The sequence below is a fragment of the Rattus norvegicus genome, chromosome 4 (assembly GCF_021556685.1).
Source record: "Rattus norvegicus strain SHRSP/BbbUtx chromosome 4, alternate assembly SHRSP_T2T, whole genome shotgun sequence".
NCBI classification, from domain to species: Eukaryota; Metazoa; Chordata; class Mammalia; order Rodentia; family Muridae; genus Rattus; species Rattus norvegicus.
The window spans coordinates 163,566,642-163,589,691 of record NC_141537.1 but is presented as its reverse complement, the minus strand read 5'-3'; the positions used below and the strand labels follow the sequence as shown (position 1 = coordinate 163,589,691).

The window sequence follows — 23,050 nt, the reverse complement described above, 5'->3', positions numbered from 1 at the left end:
TTACTGTTCTTTTTTTAAAATTGTATATTTTTTAAATTTACGTTTCAAATGTTATTCCCTTTCCCTGTTCCCCTCCCATAAACCCCCTATCCCATCCCTCCTCTCACTTCTATGAGGGTGTTCCCCCACCCAACCACCCACCCCTTTCCCATCTCCCCACCCTGACATTCCCTTACATGGGGTTGGGGGGTGGGGGTTGGCGGTTGGGGGGTGGGGGTTGGCGGTTGGGGGGTGGGGGTTGGGGGAAGCATTGAGCCTTGGCAGAACCAAGGGCTTCTCTTCCCATTGGTGCCCAACAAAGACCATCCTCTGCTACATATGCAGCTGGAGCCATGGGTCTGTCCATGTGTACTCTTCGGATGGTAGTTTAGTCCCTTGGAGCTCTGGTTGGTTGGTTTTGTTGTTCTTATGGTGTTGTAAGCCCCTTTAGCTCCTTAGGATGGTTTTTCTAGGGCAGGTTATTTAACTGTATGGTGTGCCTCAGTTTCCCCTCCACAGAATGAGGGTAAAAAATGCTCGTAGAAACCCATATTCGGTGACTCAAACCTGCAATTCCAGCATTCTGGAGGGAGAATATCAGAGTTCAAGATAGCCAAGGCTGCATGAGATTCTGTCTCAGCCAAAGAGAGCAGTTTTACAGTTGACGTCAAGATGAAATGAGTTAATGTATAAAGTGTTTGGTCCTTGCTGGGTTCCTTCTAAGCACTGTGTAAGTGTTTGTCAAACAAATGACTTATGGATGGTCCTTAAAAACCTAGACAAGTTGGAATTTTTAAGGAGGGGCTGGTGATGTGCTTGGAAAAGTCCAATAGTGGAGCGGCCTGGGGAGGCCAGGTCTGACCCGACACCCGTCCCCTGCCCCCCAACTCCCCTTCTCCCAAGCCCCGGTCGCGGTCTGCTTTGTGAAGCTGATGACAGCTTTCAGATGACAGCTCTGAGATACAAATATAACTAGAAGGCCTAGTCCCCGGTCCGATGTTCCATGCCCAACAGAGACTGACTGAATAATGACAATCTTCAAGATGAAGAAAGACTAATTACAGGTCCAATGACTCATTCTGATGGGGCTGGGAGGAGCCAAGGAAGGCTTCCTGGAGGAGGTGGGGGAGACTCTTTGAGAATGGGTTGGGCTGTGACAGTGTGTGCAGGAGATGGGGACACAGGTAGAGGAAGAAACATCTGTGTAGACTGAGGGCTGTTACCGTGCAGTGATCACTGTGGCATGGTTTATAAACGGGGGAAATCTGAGCTGCACGCATCAGGCAAGAAGTAGGTGTATGTGGGCGCCTGCATGTGCGCATGCGTGCGTGCGTATTTGCCGGCGATTGGCCTCCACAATGTTACCTCTGAGCTCAGCCCAGGGCTTACTTTAAGTTTACACACACCAGAATATGTGTGCTGTTTACAGGTTTGGACAAACGTATGGAGTTGTAAGTTCACATCACAATTAAGGTACAGGACAGTTCCAGGTCCCGTATCTCCTCATGTCCCCTCCCCCATATTTGCATCTTGGCAGCACCAATCTGGTCTTTCTCTAGCCCTGTGATTTTTGCCTTTTCAAGAAAGTCATGCAAACAAACCTTAAGTTGTATAGCCTTTTCGGTTTGGCTTCTCTAACTCGCCAAACCTTTGATAGCTATCCAAACCGTTCCGATTGTTTACCTAAAGCTCAGATTTGCTGTCTTAGTCCTGAGTAGTTTCCATTGCTGTAAATAGATGTATGAACCACAGTGTATTTAGTCAGCTTAGGCTTTCCAGCTATTTGTGACTAAGACTACTATTACCATGTTCTCTTCTGTTTCTGTGTGGACACAGGCTTTTTCTTTTTCTTGCATAAATACTCAGGAATGGGATGGCTGGGTTTTTTATAACAGATATGTTAAACATCCTGACACTGTTTTGTGAGGTCAAAGAGCTGGCTGAGAGAGCTGGCTGCTTTTCCCAGAGGACCTTTGTTCCGTTCCTAGCACTTGTACTAGGTGGCTTACGATCATCTGTAGCTGCGGTTACTGGGATTTGGTGCACCTCTTCTGGCCTCCATGGTGACCAGGCATGCAGTGGTTGTGGCATTCGTATCTCAGTGCAGAGACAAACACTCATACACTATAGTTGAATCTGCCATCTTGGTTCCCAGGATGCACCATTTTGTGTTTCCACTTAGCAACACATGAGTGTGTTCCATGGTCAGCCTCATGTCAGAGTGTTGCCAGTATTTATTTGTTCTGTGTGTATGTGTATGTGTGTGTGTGTGTGTGTGTGTATGTGTATGTATGTGTGTATATGTATGTGTGTATGTGTGTGTGTATGTGTATGTGTGTGTGTATGTGTGTATGTGTGTGTGTGTGTGTATGTGTGTGTGTGTGTGTGTGTGTGTGTGTATATGTGTATGTGTATGTGTATGTGAATGCTGTACCACTTGTGTGTCTGCTACAGAGGGGCCAGAAGTTGCAAAAGATCCTCTGGGCTGGGTGGTAGTTGCGCAGAGAGAGACAAGCAGATCTCTTGAGTTTGTGGCCAACCTGGTCTACAGGGTCAGTTCTAGGACAGCTAGGGTTACACGAAGGAAACACTGTCTTAACAGCAACAATTACAACAACAAAACAAAACAAACAGAAAAAAAATCCTCTGGAATTGGAGTTATCGGTGGCTGTGAGCTACCTCGTGGGCTCTAGGAACTGAACCTGGGTCCCTGTAAGAAGAGCCAGTGCTCTTTTTTTTTTTTTTTTTCTGGAGCTGGGGACCGAACCCAGGGCTTTGCAGTTGCTAGGCAAGCGCTCTACCACTGAGCTAAATCCCCAACCCGAGCCAGTGCTCTTAACTGCCGAGCCATCCTTCCAGCCCTGTTTTTATATTTTGTAATGGTTGGTGATGGTGAGCATCTCATTTGCTTATAACTACAGTGAAGGGTTTGTCTGTTTTTAAGATTTATCTATTTTTATGTGTCTCCTTCTGTGTAACATATGTGTGCTTGGTGCCCTGAAAGGTGGTAAGCCTCCACGTGGGTCCTGAGAAAGGAACCTGGGTGGTCTATGGAGAAGAGGTAGGACAGTGGTGCCCCCTACCCCCATCTGCACCCCCACCCTCGCCTGTGAAGGTCGGCTTCTGGCTTCGTACCTGCTGTAGAACTCACTTCAGAGGAAGAGGCTCAGGCTTCGGTGGGCATCCTCTCTGGCTGGCCAATGGTACCTGGTCTTTCACGCACGGTGGGTCGGGCAAGGCTGTCTCCACCCAGAAAAAACATCGCACTATTGCCCCAGCCTGTACATCAGCCATTTACATGGCCTTGTTTCCAAACTGAATGACCATGTGTTCTGGAATGGGAGGTGGGGTGCTTGGCAGGCCTTCAGGGGTGCTGGGTGTGTAGCTGAGACGTAGGGACTCAGCGGGGTGAGTTTTCTGGGTCAGGGTGGATCCTCTGATTTGGTAACCTTGGTCCAGAGTGTCTCTGCCCTCATCCCTATCTTGGTGGCTCTCAGACATTTCTATGGGAAGCAAGCCAAGGCTAGGTGGATGTTACCTCCTATCTCCTTTTGGAACAGGGCCTTCCTGCATACTGGGGGCAAGGCTCTGTCATAGTAGAGTCTTCTTCCTCTGTGAAGGCCTTGGAGTTCATAAGGGGCAGAGCTTCAGCTACTGGTTTGGGCTGAACCTCAGGTCTTGGATGGGTAAGGGTAGCCCCGAGTCCCTGGGAGAGTAACTGAGGGCCAACCCACCCCTAGGGCTGTGGAAATAAACCTTAGTGTGTGCTGCATCTGCCCCAGGCGATGGATGATGCCTGTCTGCCAAAGACCCTCTAGGGAGCTTCCTGTGTCGAGAGCTGAACTTTTCTGGGACAGATCTGTATCCGGTAAAGTCAGCGTCTCCACTTCCCCAGTCCTTTCTTTGGCCTGCTAATGACTGTCTTGACTTTAGCTTCAGTACGAAGCCTGAAGAGAGGTCCCTAGGAGGAGAGAATACCAGAGAAAGAATATGTCTTTCTTGTTCCAAATTTAACGTTTTGTATGTTTGTTGTTTTCCAGGCTCTCCCCATGTAGCCTTGGCTGTCTTAGGATTTCCTTTGTAGATCAGGGTAGCCTCGAACTCATAGAGCTCCACCTGCCTCTGCCTCTTGAGTGCTGAATTAAAGGTGTGTGCCACCACTGTCCACTGCCCAGTTTAAAATTAGTGTTTTTTCTTAAATTACATTCTTACAAGGCTTGTGTGTGTGTGTGTGTGTGTGTGTATGTGTGTGTGTATGTGTGTGTGTGTGTGTGTGTGTGTGTGTACCAAAGCACACACGTGAAGGGAGATGAGAGGACATCTTTCAGGAGTCTGTTCTCCTAGCATGTGGGTCCTGGAGATTGAACTCACCTTGCCGAGCTTGGCAGTAGGTACATTTACCTACTGAACCCTTTCTGGCCCTAAATAGACTTTTCCTCCCTTCACTATGGAGCTGTGGTTGGCTTGGAACTTTGTAGACCAGACTGGCTTCAAACTCACAGAAATTCAATTGCCTCTGCCTCCCACATCCCCTATCCACCCAGCGCCCACCACTAAACCCAGTTTCTCTGATTACCATGGCAGTACTGTGCAGGATAATTCCACAGCCCTAAAAATCCTTCTCATCCTTACCTCCAATCCCAGATAACCTCTGACCTCTCTCTTTGCCCAGGGAGATTGTCCCCTGCCCCCCTTGTCTCTTCCTCCATCTAAAAGAGGTATAGCGGGTGCCAGAAAAAAAGAATGTCCTGTGTCCTGCTCTATCATGCGTCACTTTATCCCCTTGAGACAGGGTCTTTCTGAACCTGGTGATAGGGTCCAGGGAGCCTTAGAGATCTGCCTGTCCTCCCCTCCCCTCCTGCACTGGGTGGGGCAGGTGTGTGGGATTCTAACTCAGGTTTTTGCTCCACAGAGCCGTGTGCCTGTCTGACAGAGGCTCTGGTTTCAGAAGAGCAAAGGATGGGGTGCTGATCTGAGCAGGGTATCCTTCTCCAGCCTCACTCGGGCTGAGCTCGAGCCCTCTCATCTCTTTAAGACTCTTATCTCCCTCCATTTCTCTGGGTTTGTGAGCCCCCATGTTTTGTTGTTTCTAGAATGGTTGGGATGGCTGAGAATCATCTTTTCACATTCTCCCCTCACCTGGCGTTTTCCATGACTTGATAGCGAGTGCCTTTTTTCATTGCTGAATAATATTCCACAGTCTAGACATTTTTCTTTTTGCAAACGGGGTCGCCGGAGTTAAAAGAGACAAGTGTGTGCTTTTTAGAGGTTCCAGCATTCTATAGCAAACCTGAGCTTTGAGTCTAATTATTATTATTTTTCTTCCGTAGCCTGTTCCCAGGGGCATAAAAACTGTTTCATCATGACTTTGTTACCCACTGTGAGGCCCCAGACAGAGGGTAGAGGGGTGTGGAAGCCAGTTGCTCTGACCCATTTCCTGGAGATGTCAGGGGCAGATCTGCAGACAGACACCCACAGCTCAGCTGTTTGGAAAGCCTAGCTTGGGTCAGGCTCCCCAATTTCCAAAGAACAGAGGATGGGGTGCTGATCTGAGCAGGGTGTCCTTTCCTAGTCTCAGGCTGAGCTTGAGTCCTGTGGTCTTTCTTGCCCTCCCCTCTTTCCGCCCCGTCCATAGTGTCTTAAGACTCTTATCTCCATTTCCCTAGGTCTGGGAGCTTCCCTTCCCACCTCTCCCACGTGAGGCTCCGCCCTGATTTCCTTCCCCAAGTGCCGCCCCGCCCATTTACGTATCTGCCTTTCGTCCCTCCTGATTCAACCACGGCCTCCCCCTCCTCGGCCCCTCCCTGCAATGCTGCTGTAACTCCGAGGCAGGAACCCACAAACTCCCGCCAGGTTCTGATGTATTCACAGTTGTTTATGTATTGGTTAGTTTGTTTGTTTGTTTTAGAGACTTGGCGGAGCCTTGCCTCAGAGTAGCCGGAATTACCAGTAGGCCAGCACTCCCGATTCCTCATCACTAGCGGCCTGGTTATACTTTGTATGAACACGAGGTTCAAAGAGGTCCTGTAAGCCGAATCTGTCTCTACCCTGGCCAGGCTGTTTTTGTCCAGTGTATCTTCCCTTCAAAGAATAAGGGTACTTTGGGCTGAAGAGATGGCTCAGCGGTTAAGAGCGCTCACTGACTGCTCTTCTAGAGGTCCTGAGTTCAATTCCCATTAACCACGTGGTGGCTCACAACCATCTGTAATAGGATCCAATGCCCTCTTCTGGTGTGTCTGTAGACAGCGACAGTGGATTCACATACATAAAATAAAAAAATGTTTAAAAAAAAAAAAAAGAATAAAGGTACTTCTCACTGCTTCCTCCTGAGATTCCTGTCCTGTCAAGAGCAAGATGTGGTCATTGTCCTGGGTGGCAGTGGGTGCTGAGGATGGATGGACACAGCCAGGCAAGCCCTTTACCACTGAGCTACACCCTAGACTTTTATTTTTGTTTCTCTATTTCGAGACATAGTCCCACATTGTAGCGTAGACTGGCCCTGAACTCAGTGCATAGCCCATTTTGGTCTGGAATTTGGGGCTCTCTTCCTGCCTCAGTTCTCCAGAGTGCTGGGGTTACAAGCCTAAGTCGCCACATCTGGCCACAAGTTTTGGTGCTAAGGTTCAAATTCTGTCTGGCTCACAGCATGCAAAGAGATGTTCAAGGAGCTGAGCGGCCACATAGCTGGTAAGAGCTAAGTTTTGTACTCCAGAAGCTTATTTAAGTAAACTAGATTCTAGTCAGAACCAGAACGAAGGCCAAGTAAGTGTTTGGTGGTGACTTTAGGCACTGGGACACACAGGTTTGGCTTGATCATATCTGTGCATTGCTGGGATGGAGACATGAGGTACACACACACACACACACACACACACACACACACACACACACACTGTAGAAGGCCTCCTTCCCATCTCCAGCATGCACACACACACACACACACACACACACACACACACACACACACACACACACACACAGAGTAGAAGGCCTCCTTCCCATCTCTAGCAAGCCAGCCTGACCTTTAGAAAGTTACTCTGAGGTCATTTTTTTCTGGTTGAGTAAGCAGGCCTGGCCCAGGACAGTCCACTTTGCTGGGCTGCTTTTCTTTCCCACTCATTCTTCCTCTATTCTCCAGGAGCCGTCCACCCACAGCTGACAGGAAACTTTCTTGTTTGGTCAACTTCATTTCCAACTACAAACAGGCCACGTTCGTCCTCTGTACTTTGGACCCGGTTTCCTGAAGTTCCTTCTCCGTCACATCTCTTTTTCTTCCTCCCTCTTTTTCTTTTCTTTTTTCTTTTTCTTCAGCGTCTTACTATGTAGCCCTGGCTGACTTTGAATCTGCTATGTTCAGGCTGGTCTTGAACTCAGGTATCCGGCTCTGCTTCCTGGGATTAAAGGTGTGTGCCATCTTGCCTGTTTTTTTTTTTTTTTTATGACTTTTAAATGCCAAGGAATAGAGACATGGTGGTTGTTGTCTATGATCCAGTTCTTGAGGCAAAAGCACCATAGGTTTGAGGTCACCCTGGACCACACTAGCAAGCCCATGCCTCAAACCAACAGATAAACAGTTCTTGTGGTAAAATACAACAGGCCAGGCCTAGTGGCACAGATTTGTAATCCAGAGGTCAAGGCAGGAGGATTACAAGCTGAGTGCCTGCCTCGGCTTTACAATATATTTGAGGGCAGCAACAGCCCATCTTACAAGGCAGGAAGAGGATTGGGAATGGAGTTTAATGCAGAACACTGGCCCAGCGTGTGTGAGACTCTGGGTTCAATTTCTAGTACCTCAAATTAGTCAATCATATATACTCAGGTAAAAATACCCTCATAGCTTGTTTTGGTTTTTCTTCCCTTCCTTCCTTCCTCCCCCTCTCCTCTTTCCTTTCTTGAGATGTTGTATAATCTAAGATGGACTAGAGTTTGCAACATGCTCAGGCCAGCCAAGAGCCCTTTCTGATTGGCTGCCTTGGCTTCCTTGGGGGCTTGGGGGGGGTGCGAGTGGATCTCACTCATAGACAAAGGTGCCTTGAACTCACTGAGATCTGCCTCCTCAGTGCTGGGCTAAAGGTGTGTGCGATCACAGGTGTGCACTACCACCTGACTCTACTTGGGGGTGGCTCTGGCTGAGTTTCACAGGCTGGCCCTGGCAACTTGCAATCCCCCTGCTTCAGTCCCCTGAACACTGGGCTTGTGAACATGTGCTACTACACCCAGATTTTTATCATAAATAGTTAACTTCTAGTTTATGCGTGATTTGCATGTCTGTCTGTGCGCCACCTGTGTGTGGTGCCTCCTGAATGCTAGAAGATGTCAGATCCTCTGGCGCCAGAGTTACCGATGGCTGTGTGCCTCCATGTGGGTGCTGGGAACCAACCCTGGGTCCTCAAGGGCAACGGCCGCTCTTGACCGTCGAGCCACCCCTGCAGCCCTCTTCGGAACTCCTTTTACACCTGCAGTTTTGTCCTTAAATGTAGTCACCGTTTGTCCAACCATCTGTTTATCGCCACCATCTGTTTCCATAGCATTTTGTCTCTGCCTGCAGAATCTGTGTGCCAAAAAAAATGTAATGTTTTCCCTCCTTCCAGCTTCTGCTAACTACTCTTCTCATTTCCGTCTCTGAATCTGACTGTTGTAAGTACTCCTCGTAAAGTGGCCAAAGGCGGAGGGCATTGTCTGTGTCTGGCGTCTGGCTCATTCCACTCAGAATCAATCAGTTCCATGGTCATCCATGTTGGGGGGTGTATCAGGATGTTATTACTTTTTTCTGACTGGATACTATTTCATCGTGTGGCTATACCATATTTCGTTTTTTCATCGGTTAATGGATAATGGTAATGGAAGCCTGGGCTGTCTCTACCTTTGGATTAGTCTGGAATCTTCCTACTGGAAGCCGCCTCGCTCACTGGCTGTGGTACTCTGGGCCTTGAGCTCAGCACTACCCACTCCACCGCAGCCCTTTGCCTAGGTTGTTCTCAATAGGTACAACCGCGACGTCTTTGTTCTTTGAGACAAGGTCTCAGGACTTGGTCCAGGCTCCTTGTAGACTTAGTGTCTTTCTTCCTTCCCCAGTACTGGGATTACAGGCTTGTACCGTCACACCCAGCTGCCCACTGGTGTTTTTCATGGTAATTACGCCCTATAAAGGCACCGAATTAACAAACACTGAACCATTACTCATAGGAGAAACACTGGGTTGCATTCATACAAGCCTCTGGTCACAAGATTTTTGTCAGCCAATTAATTTATAGGCTTGTTTTGTGGGTGCTTCTGTCCCAAGACACCTTGCTTAATGTACAGTGTTAATTCACTGACCCTGGGCCCGCCGCAGAACTCATGGCTGCTGGAAGCCGAGCTGGGGCTGCCTCAGGGACATTCTGGTGCTTAGGAACGGACAGTTCTTTGCTCGGGGCTGTTCAATTTGCTTTTGTAAGAACCACTTATGTAGTTTGCAAGCAGAGGGTTAATTGGTGTGATGCTGAGCTTGGCAGCCCAGCCACCAAAAGTTAAAAGTAATAAAAGTAAATGGAAACACTGAAGAGTAAGCTTGTAGAAGATAGAATGTTAGCATACCTATGTGTGTTCACATACACACACACACACACACACACACACACACGCACACGCACACGCACACGCACACGCACACGCACACGCACATGCTCACCCACACGCTCACCCACGCACGCATGCACAATTGCTTATTCTTTTGTTTTTTTCATTGATTTAGATGCCATCCCCGGCCAGCTTGAAACTGGACTGTGTCAACCAAGTTGACCTCAGTTTTGGGGTCCTTCTGCCTTTGTTCCCAAGCTCTGGAGTTCCTAGCGTGTGCCACTGTGCCCGGTGGCAGAATGTAAATATGTTTTATGTTTTACAGAGAATATTTTCTCTCTGTGTGTATATATAATATATTTTTCTGTCTTAGCTTACAGCTTGCTTGTTTCCTATGGGAGTAATGACTTCTTGCAAGCAACGAACCTGTTTTCTGTCGATTAAAAAATATCACACGCATTTTGATTTTTTTTTCCAGTCAGCTCTGCTAGTTGACTGAAATATTCAGCTTACAAATTAAGTGTGTGTGTGTATGTGTGTGTGTGTGTGTATGTGTGCGTGTGTGAAAGAGAGAGAGAGAGAGAGAGAGAGAGAGAGAGAGAGAGAGAGAGAGAGAGAGAGGTGTCAGATGACCACTTGGCAGCAGCAGTTGGTTTTTCTCCCTCTACCACATGGGCCACAGGGATTGAACTCAGGGCCCCGGGGATTGAACTCAAGTCCTTATGCTTGGCAGCAAGCACTTTTACCTGCTGAGGCATCTCACTGGCTGTGGGTCCACTGAGAGCAGAGAGATCGGTGGGAGATAGTGGCTCCTATGTGTAAGTCTGGCCTTAAGGAGGCTGAGGCACGAATGGAGATCATTCAAAATGAAAATATATGGAAGGATGCGTGTAGGTTATACAACACACACATGCTTCAGGGAGTGTGGCATCCTCTGCCTGAAACCATGCCCTGGTGGGGTTCTGACCCACGGATGCTCAGGTCCCTTCTGTAAACGCTCCCTGGTGACGTCTGAGATCACAGATATTCCTGAAGACTGTGATTTAGAGAACCGATTGTACTTGATCTTTACAGATGACTCTGGGCCTACTTTGCACCTTGAGCATGGCTGACAGAAGGGCATTGCAGGCAGGATCATGTCTCGTGGGGTTTTGTCACCAGTGCTTGGCATGTAGTACATGCTCACACCACTTCTGTATTTAGTATTTGAGACATGGTCTCCTATAGCCTTGAGCTCCCCATGTAGCCCAGGATGACCTTGAATTCCTGATTCTCCTGCCCTAGTGCCTCTCCCTGGAACAATTCTGAATAGGTCAGTGAAAAGCCGGCTGGAGAGATGGCTCAGCGGTTAAGAGCACTGACTGCTCTTCCAGAGGTCCTGAGTTCAATTCCCAGCAACCACATGGTGGCTCACAGTCATCTGTAATGAAATCTGATGCCCTCTTCTGGTGTGTCTGAAGACACCAACAGTGTACGAATATACATAAAATAAATAAATAATTTTAAAAAGTCAGTGAAAAGCCATGGGCATAGCAGCTATGAAGAGAGAGATTTCTCTGTCTCTCCCTGGCCAGGAACTGCTCCTTTCCTTCCTGGAGGCACCCAGGCTGTGTTACAATGAAACAGAAAGCCCAGGGCTCAGTTCCAGTCCCAGCCTCAACCAGTTCCGGGGCCATTGATGGTCACTTCCCCTCCTAGGGTCTCCATCTCCTTACCTAATTCCAGACATCTCCAGGTCCCCTCTGCAGGTCTCTTTCTCTCTGACACAAACCTTGGGGAGTAGCAGACCCATCCTGCTTATGTCAATGTAAAAACCACAGCTCTCATCTTAAAGGGAATAAGAGATCATTTATAGCCATTGTGAGTGGCCACGGCCCAGGAGCACAGATTTACGTTACCCCAAATTCCATGTTCCAGTGTAGAAGCAGTTTCACAGGACAAAGGAAGTCATAAGTCAAGGCAAGTTTGAAATGTATTGGTGGGTACACCACAGAGGCAGGTACACTGAGCTAGGGGGATCTATTCTTTAGGCCTAAGATGTTATGTGATGACGCTCTTAGCAACACTGACAGGTGCTAGTGTCTGTTGATAGCTTCTGTGAGGTTTTCAGCACTTGGGAGGCAGAGGCAGGCAGATCTCTGAGTTTGAGGCCAGCCTGGTCTACAGGGTGAGTTTCATGATGGCTGGGGCTCTACAGGAGAAACAGGATCTCAAGAAGGCAGAAAAAAAGTTTCCGTTTATGAGCACAAGGTATTGGTTCGGATACAGAGTAGGCAAGGTACAGCTGTTCTAGAAAGCTAAAACTAGGCCAAAATAAGGGTGTTGGCCTCTGAACCTACCAAATTCCAATTTCCCCACTAATAAAATTTCAATTGGTCCATCAGTTTCTGCAGACATAGAAACTCGATCCAAGAGTTTTCTGTTTCTAGCCAGACACAGCTTCTTTTCAGGAATTTTCCTTCACAGTGAGAAAAACTAAGAAAGCTCTCTGCAGAGAGACCTGTCTAGCTCCTCAGCTTGCTACCTTTCTTACATCTGATTTACATCCCTCCTGTTGCAGTTAGACCATGTCCTCTTGTACTGGTCACGAAACAGAAGCCTGGTGGTTTGCTGTGAGGAAAAGCCCCTGAACCTGCGCTGACTAGCCTTTCACTAGCTGTGGGACTTGGACACAGCACTGTACCTTGAGGGGGGGGTGTCTCAGTTTCTCCATCTGTAAAATGGGCTGGGTCTAGCTAGCTCAGAGGGGTATCTGGGGTGAGGGAAGGCATAGTCCGGTGACTAGTCCAGAGCTTGACACTTAAGGTCATTTACTCCCGCGGTAGAATGAGTCCCTTGGTGTGCTAGGCACCTTCCGCAGACACCTAATTCTGCAGGCTTCTCTGCCATGTGTATCAGGGACAGGATCATGGGAGGAGGCTGGGAAGGTGGTCACTCACTCTAGCCCAGCCCTGATGTCCTCTCATCAGACACCTCCTCTGTGGCCCTCAGCTGCTGGGTTATTGCTGAGCATTGGAGACAAGATGGCAGACAGACTCGGCACCTGCCAAAGCCAAGGGACACCTCCAGGCTTTGTGTTAGTGTGTGCTGCAGGAGGCTGGACCGAGGACCTGAGCCTGTGTGTCACACTGTGACTCCTACTGACTTCCACCTTAGCATGACTTCGGGGCAGCATAGCTATGAGCTGTGTTGACCAACTTAGGCCTGAACAGGGAAGCATCCTGAATGAGTCAGTTGGGCTTCAGGAAGAGAGAGGAGGTAAGGGAAGCAGCGGGGAGGAGACTGTTTCCTTTTTCCTCCCTTGTGAAAGTGGAGGATTTATCCTAGAGCCTTGTGCCTGCCTACAAGGTGCCAGGCAAGCACACCACCAGCCTGTTGGTTTTTTTCAGGATTTTTTGGTTTTTTTGTTTTTTTGGATGGGGTAGCCTGCCCTTGAACTTGTGGCAGCCCTCCTGCTTCAGTTTTCTGATTGCTGGGGCTACCAACCTGGTATCACTATGTTGGCTCATTTTTATGTTTTTTGAGATAGGTCTCTATCTCTATGGCTGGCCTGGAACTCATTGTGTAGCCCTAGGTGCCCTTGAACTTGTGATCTTCCTGCTTCTGCCTGCTGAGTGCTGGAATTTCAGGTATGAGCACATGCATTGCCTAACTTTTTTCTTCTTTCTTTTTTTCTTTCTTTTTTCTTTCTTTTTTTCTTTCTTTCTTTCTTTCTTTCTTTCTTTCTTTCTTTCTTTCTTTCTTTCTTTCTTTCTTTCTTTCTTTCTTGACAGGGTTTCTCTGTGTAGCCCTGGCTGTCCTGCAACTTGCTCTGTAGACCAGGAAGGCTTTGAACTCATAGATAGATCAGTCTGCCTCCCAAGAGCTATTGAAGGCATGCACCACCTCTGCCTGGATATTTTAAATAAATATATATTTTAATGTATCGTTATATTTTATGTTCATTGGTGTTTTTCCTGCATGTGTGCGGTTGTCAGAAACCCTGAAACTGGAGTTCTAGACAGGAGTGAGTCACCGCGTGGTTTCTGGGAATTGAACCCAGGTTCTCTGGAAGAGCAGCCAGTGTTATCAACCGCTGAGCCATCTCTCTGGCCCCTCCTTTCTTTCTTTTTGGAGATTAGGTAAGAATAGTGAAGACTCAAACCCTCTTCCCTGCCCTCCTCCTCCTCGAATGTTTCCTGGGCTGTCTTGTTCTTTGCTTCAGTTATTGTAATGGCTCTAGATGAGTGGACTGTGGTAGGATTAGCCAGGTCTAGGTAATAGTCAGGAGCCATTGTACGAGACGGGGCCAGGCCTGTTCCAAATAGTGATTCTCTGACCAAAGCGAGACTCGATCAGGGCAGAGTGTCTGGGGGTTAGATTTGTTATTTCTTGTCTTGGTCATCAAGGCATTCAGGGAGCTCTGCCAGCCTAGAGAACGACTTTTGTGTCATGATAAGACGTTTTTGCCCCAATCTGTCCCCACCGTGAACTGCTGCAGGTCTTTTACCTCCCAATTTCAGTCATGGGAATGCAGTGCGCTGCTGTACTAGGGACTGAGGCCCCAGGGTGTCAGAGTCCACAGGCAGTGAGGGTCCTGGTGTGGACCGACCTTTGACCTCCACCTCCAAATCTCTTAGAGACAGTGGCTGGAGAGGAGGCTGGAGGGAACCACTTCTGTCTTTGTGCTCCGCGTGCCCAGACGCTATCCTCATTTCTGTGTAACTCTGGGGATCTCTTGTAAACATTCTGAGTTTCAGTTTCCATCGCGTCCTGTTTGGATTGGAGACCGTGGGGGTTGGTTATAGATCACACATTGACATCCCGTGAGTTAATCAGCACAGACAGTCCCCAGTGTACAAAGGTCAACGTGTGGCTTTTCTGCTTTACCATGGTGTAGAAGCGATACACTTTATCGCTTTTCAGGAATTGTTCTCTGAAACCTGAATTTTGCTGTTTTCCTGGCTGATAAGAAGCGGTATGTTTCTGTCATGTTGGGACAGCAGCTGTGAGCCAGCCACATGGTCATAGTGTTGCTAACATTGCTTACATGTGGGTATTAAATGAATATACTTCAGGAGATGTACAAAACCATAGTGTGAAAGTATGTAGGCAGGGTGCCATATTGCATGCCTTTAATGCTTTCACTGGGGCTACAGAGGCAGGAAGATCTCAATGAGGTTGAGGCCAGCCTGGTCTATATAGAGAGTCCTAGTTAGGTAGTTCAGAACTACACAGTGCAAGCCTATCTCAAGAAAGAAGAACAACGGAGACAAAACAAACCTGGTTTTATATTACTACTCTAGCTTAAAAACCAAAACCAATCCCACTGCGCAGCTGGACAGATGGCTTAGCAGTTAAGAGCACTGGCTGGCCTTGCAAGAGGGCCTGGGTTCAGTTCTCAACACCCACAGAGGCAGCACATAGCCTTCTGTTTGCTCTAGTTCTGCAGATCTAACATCCTCTCCTGACCTTTGCAGGCACTGAGCACACATGGGCACATACATACATACATACATACATACATACATATGTGCAGACCTAACACTCATACATGTAAAATAAATCTGAAAAATATATGTCAAATGTCAGTAACTATGGGGAAATGGAAGTTAGCATTGCTTCAAGACGCCACCTTGCCCGATCAGAATGGCTATCACACTGGTGAGATTGTGGGGAAAGGGAACTGCTCTTCACTGTTAGCACAAGTGTAGATTGGTGCAGCCACCAGGGAAGTCAGGATGAAGGTTACTCAAACCGCCCCAAACTCTCGATCCTCCTGCCTCAGCCCCCAGAATGCTAGGACACAGGCCTACGTCACCATTTCCTTCTACATTAGGGCTTTATTAACGGACTGCTAAGTTTACCAGAATGTATCCCATTGTGTGTGGGAGAACCTCCATGTTGTGAAATAACTGCGTTATTTGTTCTGGCCTAAGAAAGGGAGCCCTTGGCAGAGTCAGCTCATTAACGGTAATGCTGACTGCCTAAGTTCCGGCCACCGAGCCAGGAACAGGGCAGACTCTGATGTCTGAGTGATAACTGTGTTCTCCCATCAGGGGACAGGCAAGTGCAGTGAGATCACAGCCTACAGCCTGTCATGCCAGCACTGTGTACTGACTGTGTGCTATGGCTGGGGAGGTAAGGTGGGTCTGAGTGGTCTCTCTGGTCATATGGGAGATCGACCAGCATGGAGAGGACTTCAGGATCCAAGAGCTTGGCTGGCAAATGCGCTACCACAGACCTACAACCCCAGCCCCTAGCAGCCTGACTTTGCTGCTCTTCCAATCAAACTCTCCTCCTCTCTACCCCACCACTGTTGCCCCTCAGGGGTGGCATCTCCTTGTATGACCTGTGGATCTTCATTCTCTTCTGTTCCTAGAAAATACTTAGAAAGGTCCTAAAACAACCCCAATTCTTGATTCTTCTGAAATTCCTCCATGGCCAGCACCTGTGGGTCTTGGGGTGGAGTGGCGTCGTGGTCTTTGGGCCTATTTGTCCCAGTAGGCCATCTGTTGGCTTTTGGGTGGGGCAGAGACATAGCTAGAAGCCTCTGGACCAGGGCCTAAGAACTGATTCAGAAATTATTTTTATTTCTCTGGCCATAGCACATGGTCTGGGCAGTGCTGCCATCTGTTTCCCACTCTACCTCTGTCCTGGCAGTCCCTGGAGGGTCACTTGAGGGAGGAGTGGGAGAGGGAATGTCTCTGGGCTGGAGTTGACTTACCCCATTCTTCTGGCCACAGGGCAGGCTTGTGTGGGCAGTTTGCCTAGTCAGAGTGGGAGTGGCCAGTCAGTCACAACTGGGGACCAGGAGCACCACAGCCACACAGCCAGGGACAGCTCACTGAAGTAATAAATCCCATGTCCTAGGGCCTTGCGTGACCCGCTGCCCCACTTTCTCTGGGGCAGACCCAACCTTGGGAACATGGAGTGCAGGTCCTCAGAAAACCTCTCCTGTGGGGCAATCTGACACAAATGGTTTCTAGTTCTCCCAGACCTGTTTTTCTGGGCTGTTTTGGGCCCAACATTGGAGTGTAGGAGAGGGTAATGTTGAGGTGAAGTAAGGCCCAGAAACTACTTCCTCTGGGTGGGGTGGTGTGGCGTCACTCACATAAGATAGTTTGGGGTTAACTGCCTCATTGTCTTGACTTCTACCCAGCTCTGAGTGTATGGCTATGCTCTCTCAGGCCCCGGGAGAAAAGGAAGCCTAACAACTTAAACTAATGGGGCCTAATGCATTAGAAGGTTAATTAATTACTGTCAGATATTAATCATCATTAGGGCTTAAGCAATGTGTACCTGCCTGGCCTGCTCAAGGTTTCAGAGCTTGAATGCTAGGCTTGGAGCTTAAGAACAATGGTTATTAAATACTCTGTACAGAGCATGGACAGGGTGGCAGGCCCTGTAGTAGACTGCACCTCCCCCCCGACCCCCTTGATGGGTGTGTGTTGGGGGAGCACAAAACCTAGGGCCTTGTGCATCTAATGTAAGAACCCTCACACTGAGTTAGCTCTCTAGTCCCAGTGTTTATGTATTCACCCCTTTGGGAACATCCTTCTCCTCTGAGTATTTATAGGGTGCACTTGGAGGCCCATGGAGAGATATGGGGTCCAGGTGTAGCGTGTGCGCCACAGACATTGCCAGCACAGAAGGAACTCAGGTCGCTGGGTTTTATGGGCAAGGGCCAGAACAATGACATGGTTTACAGGAGGTCACTGTTGGCTGTAGGAGGGGAACCATCACTGGTCTCTCAGTTCTCACACAGCGTGGTACCATTTTACAACAAGAAGCCAGAGGGAAGGGACAGAGCCAACCGCCACGTCAGAGAGCCTGAGAGTCATTTCAGCTGTGTTAGCACAGAATCTGCTCGTCAGGGTTTTGTGAAAATCATCTTTAAAATCATAATCTCACTGCATTTGTATTGGTTTTCTCCCCCCCCCCCCCAAATTAAACGTGTTTTGGGTCTCATTGTGTCGTGTCAGCTGGCCTGGGACACCCTGTGTTGTAGATCAGGCTAGTCCTTAACTGACAGATCCACCCGCCTCTTCCTGTACCTTCCCAGTCTCCCCCAGCCACGCCCTCCGCTGCCTGGCTGTGGGTAGTGTTTGAAGTGTTCAGAGTGAGCATCCTTGATCGTATCCACCAATTAAAAGGTATCATCTCCATCGTTTTAGCAGGGGTCGAAACTTGTGTACACTCTCAGATGTCCTTGCTCCGACTGAAGAAGAAATCAGCTCCCTTTCTTCTCGATCACTTTTAATCGTGTATTTATTTGATGACAGTCATGGTTGTGGAGAGGTCTTGATCAAACGGATATATGAAATTTCTGCTAGCTATACTAGAATGTCCATAGCAGCTTATCCGGTTTGTGTTAGCTTTGGGTCAGACTCATTCATGGCAGTGCTCTACCACCGGGCCGTGGTTCTGCCTGAGCTTCTGTGCTGTGCACTCTCGCTCTGCCAGAGCCTCCGTTCGGTCTCTGTGGCTTATCTCTTCTCACATTAGATTGCTGTTTGTATTTTTCATGCACCTCCTTTATTCCTGTCTTATGGCTTCTACTGCTGTGGTAAAAACCATGAACAAAAGTAACTTGGAGTTTTAAAAGGGTTTGTTTTTGGCTTACAGTTTTAGCTCCCATTGAAGGAACTCAGGACATGAACTCAGGGCAGGAGCTTGGACACAGGAGCTGCCACAGAGGACACAAAGAGGGCTACTTATCAGATTGCTCCACACTGCTTTCTTTTCTTTTTCAAGATTTATTTATTTATTATATATGAGTGCACTGTAGCTGTCTTCAGACACACCAGAAGAGGGCATCAGATCTCATTACAGATGGTTGTGAGCCACCATGTGGTTGCTGGGATTTGAACTCAGGTCCTCTGGAAGAGCAGTGAGTGCTCTTCACAGCTGAGGCATCTCTCCAGCCCTCAGCCTGCTTTCTTATACACCCCAGGATCACCTGCACAGGGATGGTAACACCCACAGTGGGGTGGGTCTTCCTACGTCAATCATTAATCAAGAAAATTCCCTAGAGCCTTGCATACACACTAATGGACTCTCTCTCAGTTGAGGTTCTGTCTTCCCAGATGACCCTAGCTTGTGTCAGGATGGCAAAAAACTAAGCAGCACAATTTCCCATTCTTCTCTCTTTTTTTTAACACTTATTAATTTTATCTCTATAATTACGTGTAGTTGTGTGTGTCTGTGTAGGCAAGTGTAGCATCTGCATACATCAGAGGCATTGGAACTTCCGGAGCTGGAGTTACAGGTAATCGTGATCATCTGGTGTGGGGGTGCTGGGAACTGAGCTGGGGTCCTTTGAAAGAGCAGTCTGTGCTTTTATGTGTATTTTGCCTGTGTGTGTGTGTGTGTGTGTGTGTGTGTGTGTGTGTGTGTGTGTGTGTGTGTGTGTGTATCTGTACCTAGTGTCTGTAGAGGCCAAAAGAAGGCATCAGATCCCCTGAAACTGGATTGTTGTTAGCTCCCATGTGGGTGCTAGGACTCAAACCTAGGTCTTCTGCAAGAGCTACCAGTGCTCTTTTTCCTTTTAAAGATTTAATTTTATTTATCATTTGTGTACACGCACGTATGGGCCATGGGACGCGTGGAGATGAGAGACCGACTTTTCATCTGTCTCTGCCTCTTATCTCATTGGATGAATTGCGGGACCACAGGTGTTTATGGAAGCATCCAGCTCTTTAGAGGTTCAAACTCAGGTCACCTGGCTTCTGCAGTGCACACTCTTACCCACGTAACCATCTTCCTGTGCTGAGTCACAGTCCCTTGATCCTGAGTGTGGGAAACTGGCTACTGAGTCTCAGGGATTCTCTTGTGTCTTTCTCTCATCTCCAGTGGAAGCGCTGACATTATACAGACATGGGCCACTTCCTTCAACCCGTGCGTCTGGGTCCTCCCAGTTACACAGCAACTGCTTTACCCATGGGTCGTCTCCCAACCCTCTTGTTGGGGTTTGAGATGAGCCAGGTTCTGGGTGAGGAGAGCTATTTTCTCCAACAGTTTGGAAATCTTGAGTCTTTTAGTATTACTGGTGAAAACCCCTATTAGCTTAATATTTCTTTTCTTTTCTTTTTTTTTTTTTTTTGGTTCTTTTTTTCGGAGCTGGGGACCGAACCCAGGGCCTTGCGCTTCCTAGGCAAGCGCTCTACCACTGAGCTAAATCCCCAACCCCTTAATATTTCTTTCTGGGCTGGGGGTAGGCTCATTGGTACAGCATCTTCTTGGTGTTCAAGAGGTCCTGGGTTCTGTTCCCGTACAGTGGGCTCTTGCTGGGCTTCATCCAGAATGCATTAAGTTTTGTTGTGGGCATTATTTTATTTGAATTTATCCTGATTAAGATTCATTATGGTTCCATAATTGGAGGATCCAGTTCTTTCATCAACTGAGGAACTTTCCCAGCTTGTTGCTTCTTCAGTTTTTGGCTTTGCTTTGTTTTTCTCTATCCCCCCTTTCTGGAATGATTTCTTGTGCCCATAGGGATTGAACCCAGGACTGTGTCCTTGCTAGGCAGGTTCTCTGTCAGTGAGTGACAGCAGCCCACCATCTTCGTCTCTCAACAATGTATAGGGCCCCAGGTAGGACGTATGTTCACGTTACTGCACATCAACCTGACACTCCGTATCTGTCCAGTTAGAACTCCCCAGTTCTCCCTCCCCAGCCTCTGGCAACACTACTGTACCTTACTTCTAAGGATCGGTGTTAGTTTCTGTATGTATACCTATACATGTGACTGGCCTGTTTCGCCACAATATCATCGATGCTCGCTCATGTTATAGCATGTGACAGGGTTACCTTTTTAGTGCTAATAGTATACCCATACCACATTCTGTATCATGTATGGATGAATATAGGATGCCCTCCGGTTTCTGGCTGTTGCGAGTAATGCTGTTATGAACATTGGTATAGAGATGTCTCTTGGAGCTTCTGTTTTGAATGCTTTTGAATATATACCAAGAAGCGGGATTGGGTCACATTTTTATTTTCATCATCATCATCATCATCATCATCATCATCATCATCATCACTATTATTATTATTACTGGTAGTGCTCAGCAAGTCTTCTATCACTGGGCTCCCTCCCCAGCCCTCAAGAATTTTGCACACTGTTTCCATGGTATCTGTGCTGTTTCACCTCCCCCCGATGATATTGTGGTGAAACAAGCCAGTCATATGTATGGGTATACATACAGAAGCTAGTGCAGATTCTTAGAAATCAGGTACAGTAGATGTTGCCAGAGGTTAGGGAGGGAGAAATGGTGGGTGTTGTCGAACAGATATCCTTTTGGCCCAGAGTTCATTGGTGTCCGATTGAATCTGTCTCTATGCCTTTGTTTCGTACTTCCCAGCCTTGTGTGTGTGTGTGTGTTCAGAGGTTTAATCGGGGAGTGTTTGTTTGTTTTTGAGATAGGGTTTCTCTGTGGATCCCTGGCTGTCCTGGAACTAGCTCTGTAGACCAGGCTGGCCTCGAACTCATGGAGATCCGCCTGCCTCTGCCTCCTGAGTGCTGTAGTGCTAGGATTAAAGACTCAGTCAGAGGGGTCTTTTATGCTCATTGGACAGTTTAGAAGCTTGGTTTGCTGAGGAAAAACAATCTGTTCAAGCCTCCCTGACTCCTGGTCCCCTTACCCCGAGACCTTTCACTTTGTTCCCTGAGTTCCCTGAGTGCCTGTATGTACTCTGTGGGCATCCTCCAGCTTGCACTGTCCTTACTGTGCCTTGTTTTGGCTCTAACAGGTCCAACGGGCGCTCCTCCAAGCCGAGCCTTGGAGGGCAAGGCCGGCATCATTACCTCCAACGAGTGGAGCTCTCCGGACTCCCCCGAGGGGAGCAGCATCTCTGGGGGCAGCCAGGCCCTGGACAAGCCCATCGACAATGATGCAGAGGGTGTGTGGAGCCCGGATATTGAGCAAAGCTTCCAGGAGGCACTGGCTATTTACCCACCATGCGGCCGCCGCAAAATCATCCTGTCAGACGAAGGCAAGATGTATGGTAAGGAGCCTGCGGAGCCGGGCAGAAGCTGGCCTTGTAGTGGGTAGAATAGACTATCTCCACAGAGCAGACTAAAAATGCTTATTCTCTCTCTGTCTCTGTGTCTCTCTCTGTCTCTCTGTCTCTGTCTCTGTCTCTCTCTCACACACGCACATGCATACACGCACATGGGCACACCATCATAAGCAAATGCTTGATTTTCATGCCACCGACCTTAGATAGAGTGACAAAGCCATGGACTTTGCCTGGGTATAGCTCAGTGGTTAGAATACCTGTCTAGCACTATGAAATGTCCTGAGTTTGATCCCCAGTAACACAAATAGAAGGGGGAAAAAAGAAAGGGGAAAAAAATGAAGGGATTCATTTGGAGTAGGACTCCTTGTGCTCCCTCCTCCTCTCTCCTCCCTCCTTTGTGCTTCCAGCACATGACAAAGCAGGTGTGGGTGCTGTGGGTGTGGGCCATGTTGTGGAGTGGGAACATGGGCACATACAGCAGGCGGTGAGGGCTAAGCCTTCCTTCAGGGAGAGCCCCATACCATTCACCTTGAATGACCAGGATATGGAATGCCACATTTAGCAGCCACATGGGAAGGACCAGCAGTCTGTATGAGTCTATATGGCTTTGGAGGAAGGGATTCTGGGAAAGTAAAAATCAGACCAAAACTAAGCAGCTGCTGCAGGAGCCCGGTCAGGATTATTAGGTCAGGCTTCTGCTCCCGTCAGAAACATCCTCAGGGCCCCATACTTCAAACAGTATGTTGAGGGGTGGACACCCAAAGGTTTGAGAAGGCCTCTGCAACAGTGTTAGGACAGCAAAGGGTTCGGAGGCCAGCTGCCACCCTTGCCCCCATGGGTTTCCCCTCATGAGTGTCTCTCCTCATTCCCCGAAGCACAGTGCTTTTTCAGCTGCAGGAGAGCCACTGTGTGTGGGGGGACCCAGTGTATTAGTGATTGTCACCAGAGTGATTGACAAGTTCCCACAAGCTGTTTCAAGGCTGAAAACAACAGAAAAGAGCTGGGAGAGCTTGGAGGGAGAGCATGGTCCGGCAGGCATGGATCAGGCATGAAGGTGGTACGCAGAGATGCAAGTGGGCGAAACTAAAAACCTGTTTATTTTTATGTGTATGCATGTGTGTGCCTGAGTATATCTGCACCACATGCCTGGAAGGTCAGAAAGGGCATCAGAGCCTCTGGAACCAGAGTTATCAATGGTTGTGTGCTGCCGTGTGGGTGCTGGAAACCAAATCCAGGTCCCCTGCAAGAACAGTGTATACTCTTAACCACTGAGCCATCTCTCCAGCCTGCCCCTTACCGTCTTACAAAGATACTAGTCACTGGGTTTAGGGTATGCCCTAGTCCAGTATGATCTCAGTTTAACTAATGTACCCACAAAAACCCTGTTTCTAAACTGGGTCGTGTGTTGGGCTTTGGTATGGTTCAGTGTGGACCGCTGGCCCAGCGTATACAAATCCCGGATCCCATCTCCAGCCTCACAAACTACAAAGTGGGCTGATGTCGAAGTTAC

The 23,050-nt window shown here is 48.3% G+C and overlaps 1 protein-coding gene across 1 annotated transcript in view; it reads left to right on the top strand.

Moving 5' to 3' along the window:
- Tead4 (TEA domain transcription factor 4) overlaps window positions 1-23,050 on the top strand; it is a 78,019-nt gene that overhangs the window by 9,251 nt on the left and 45,718 nt on the right. The window contains 1 exon segment of the mRNA NM_001427269.1: window positions 21,271-21,525. Within this exon segment, the coding sequence (NP_001414198.1) occupies window positions 21,300-21,525 (226 nt within the window). The 5' untranslated portion in view covers window positions 21,271-21,299.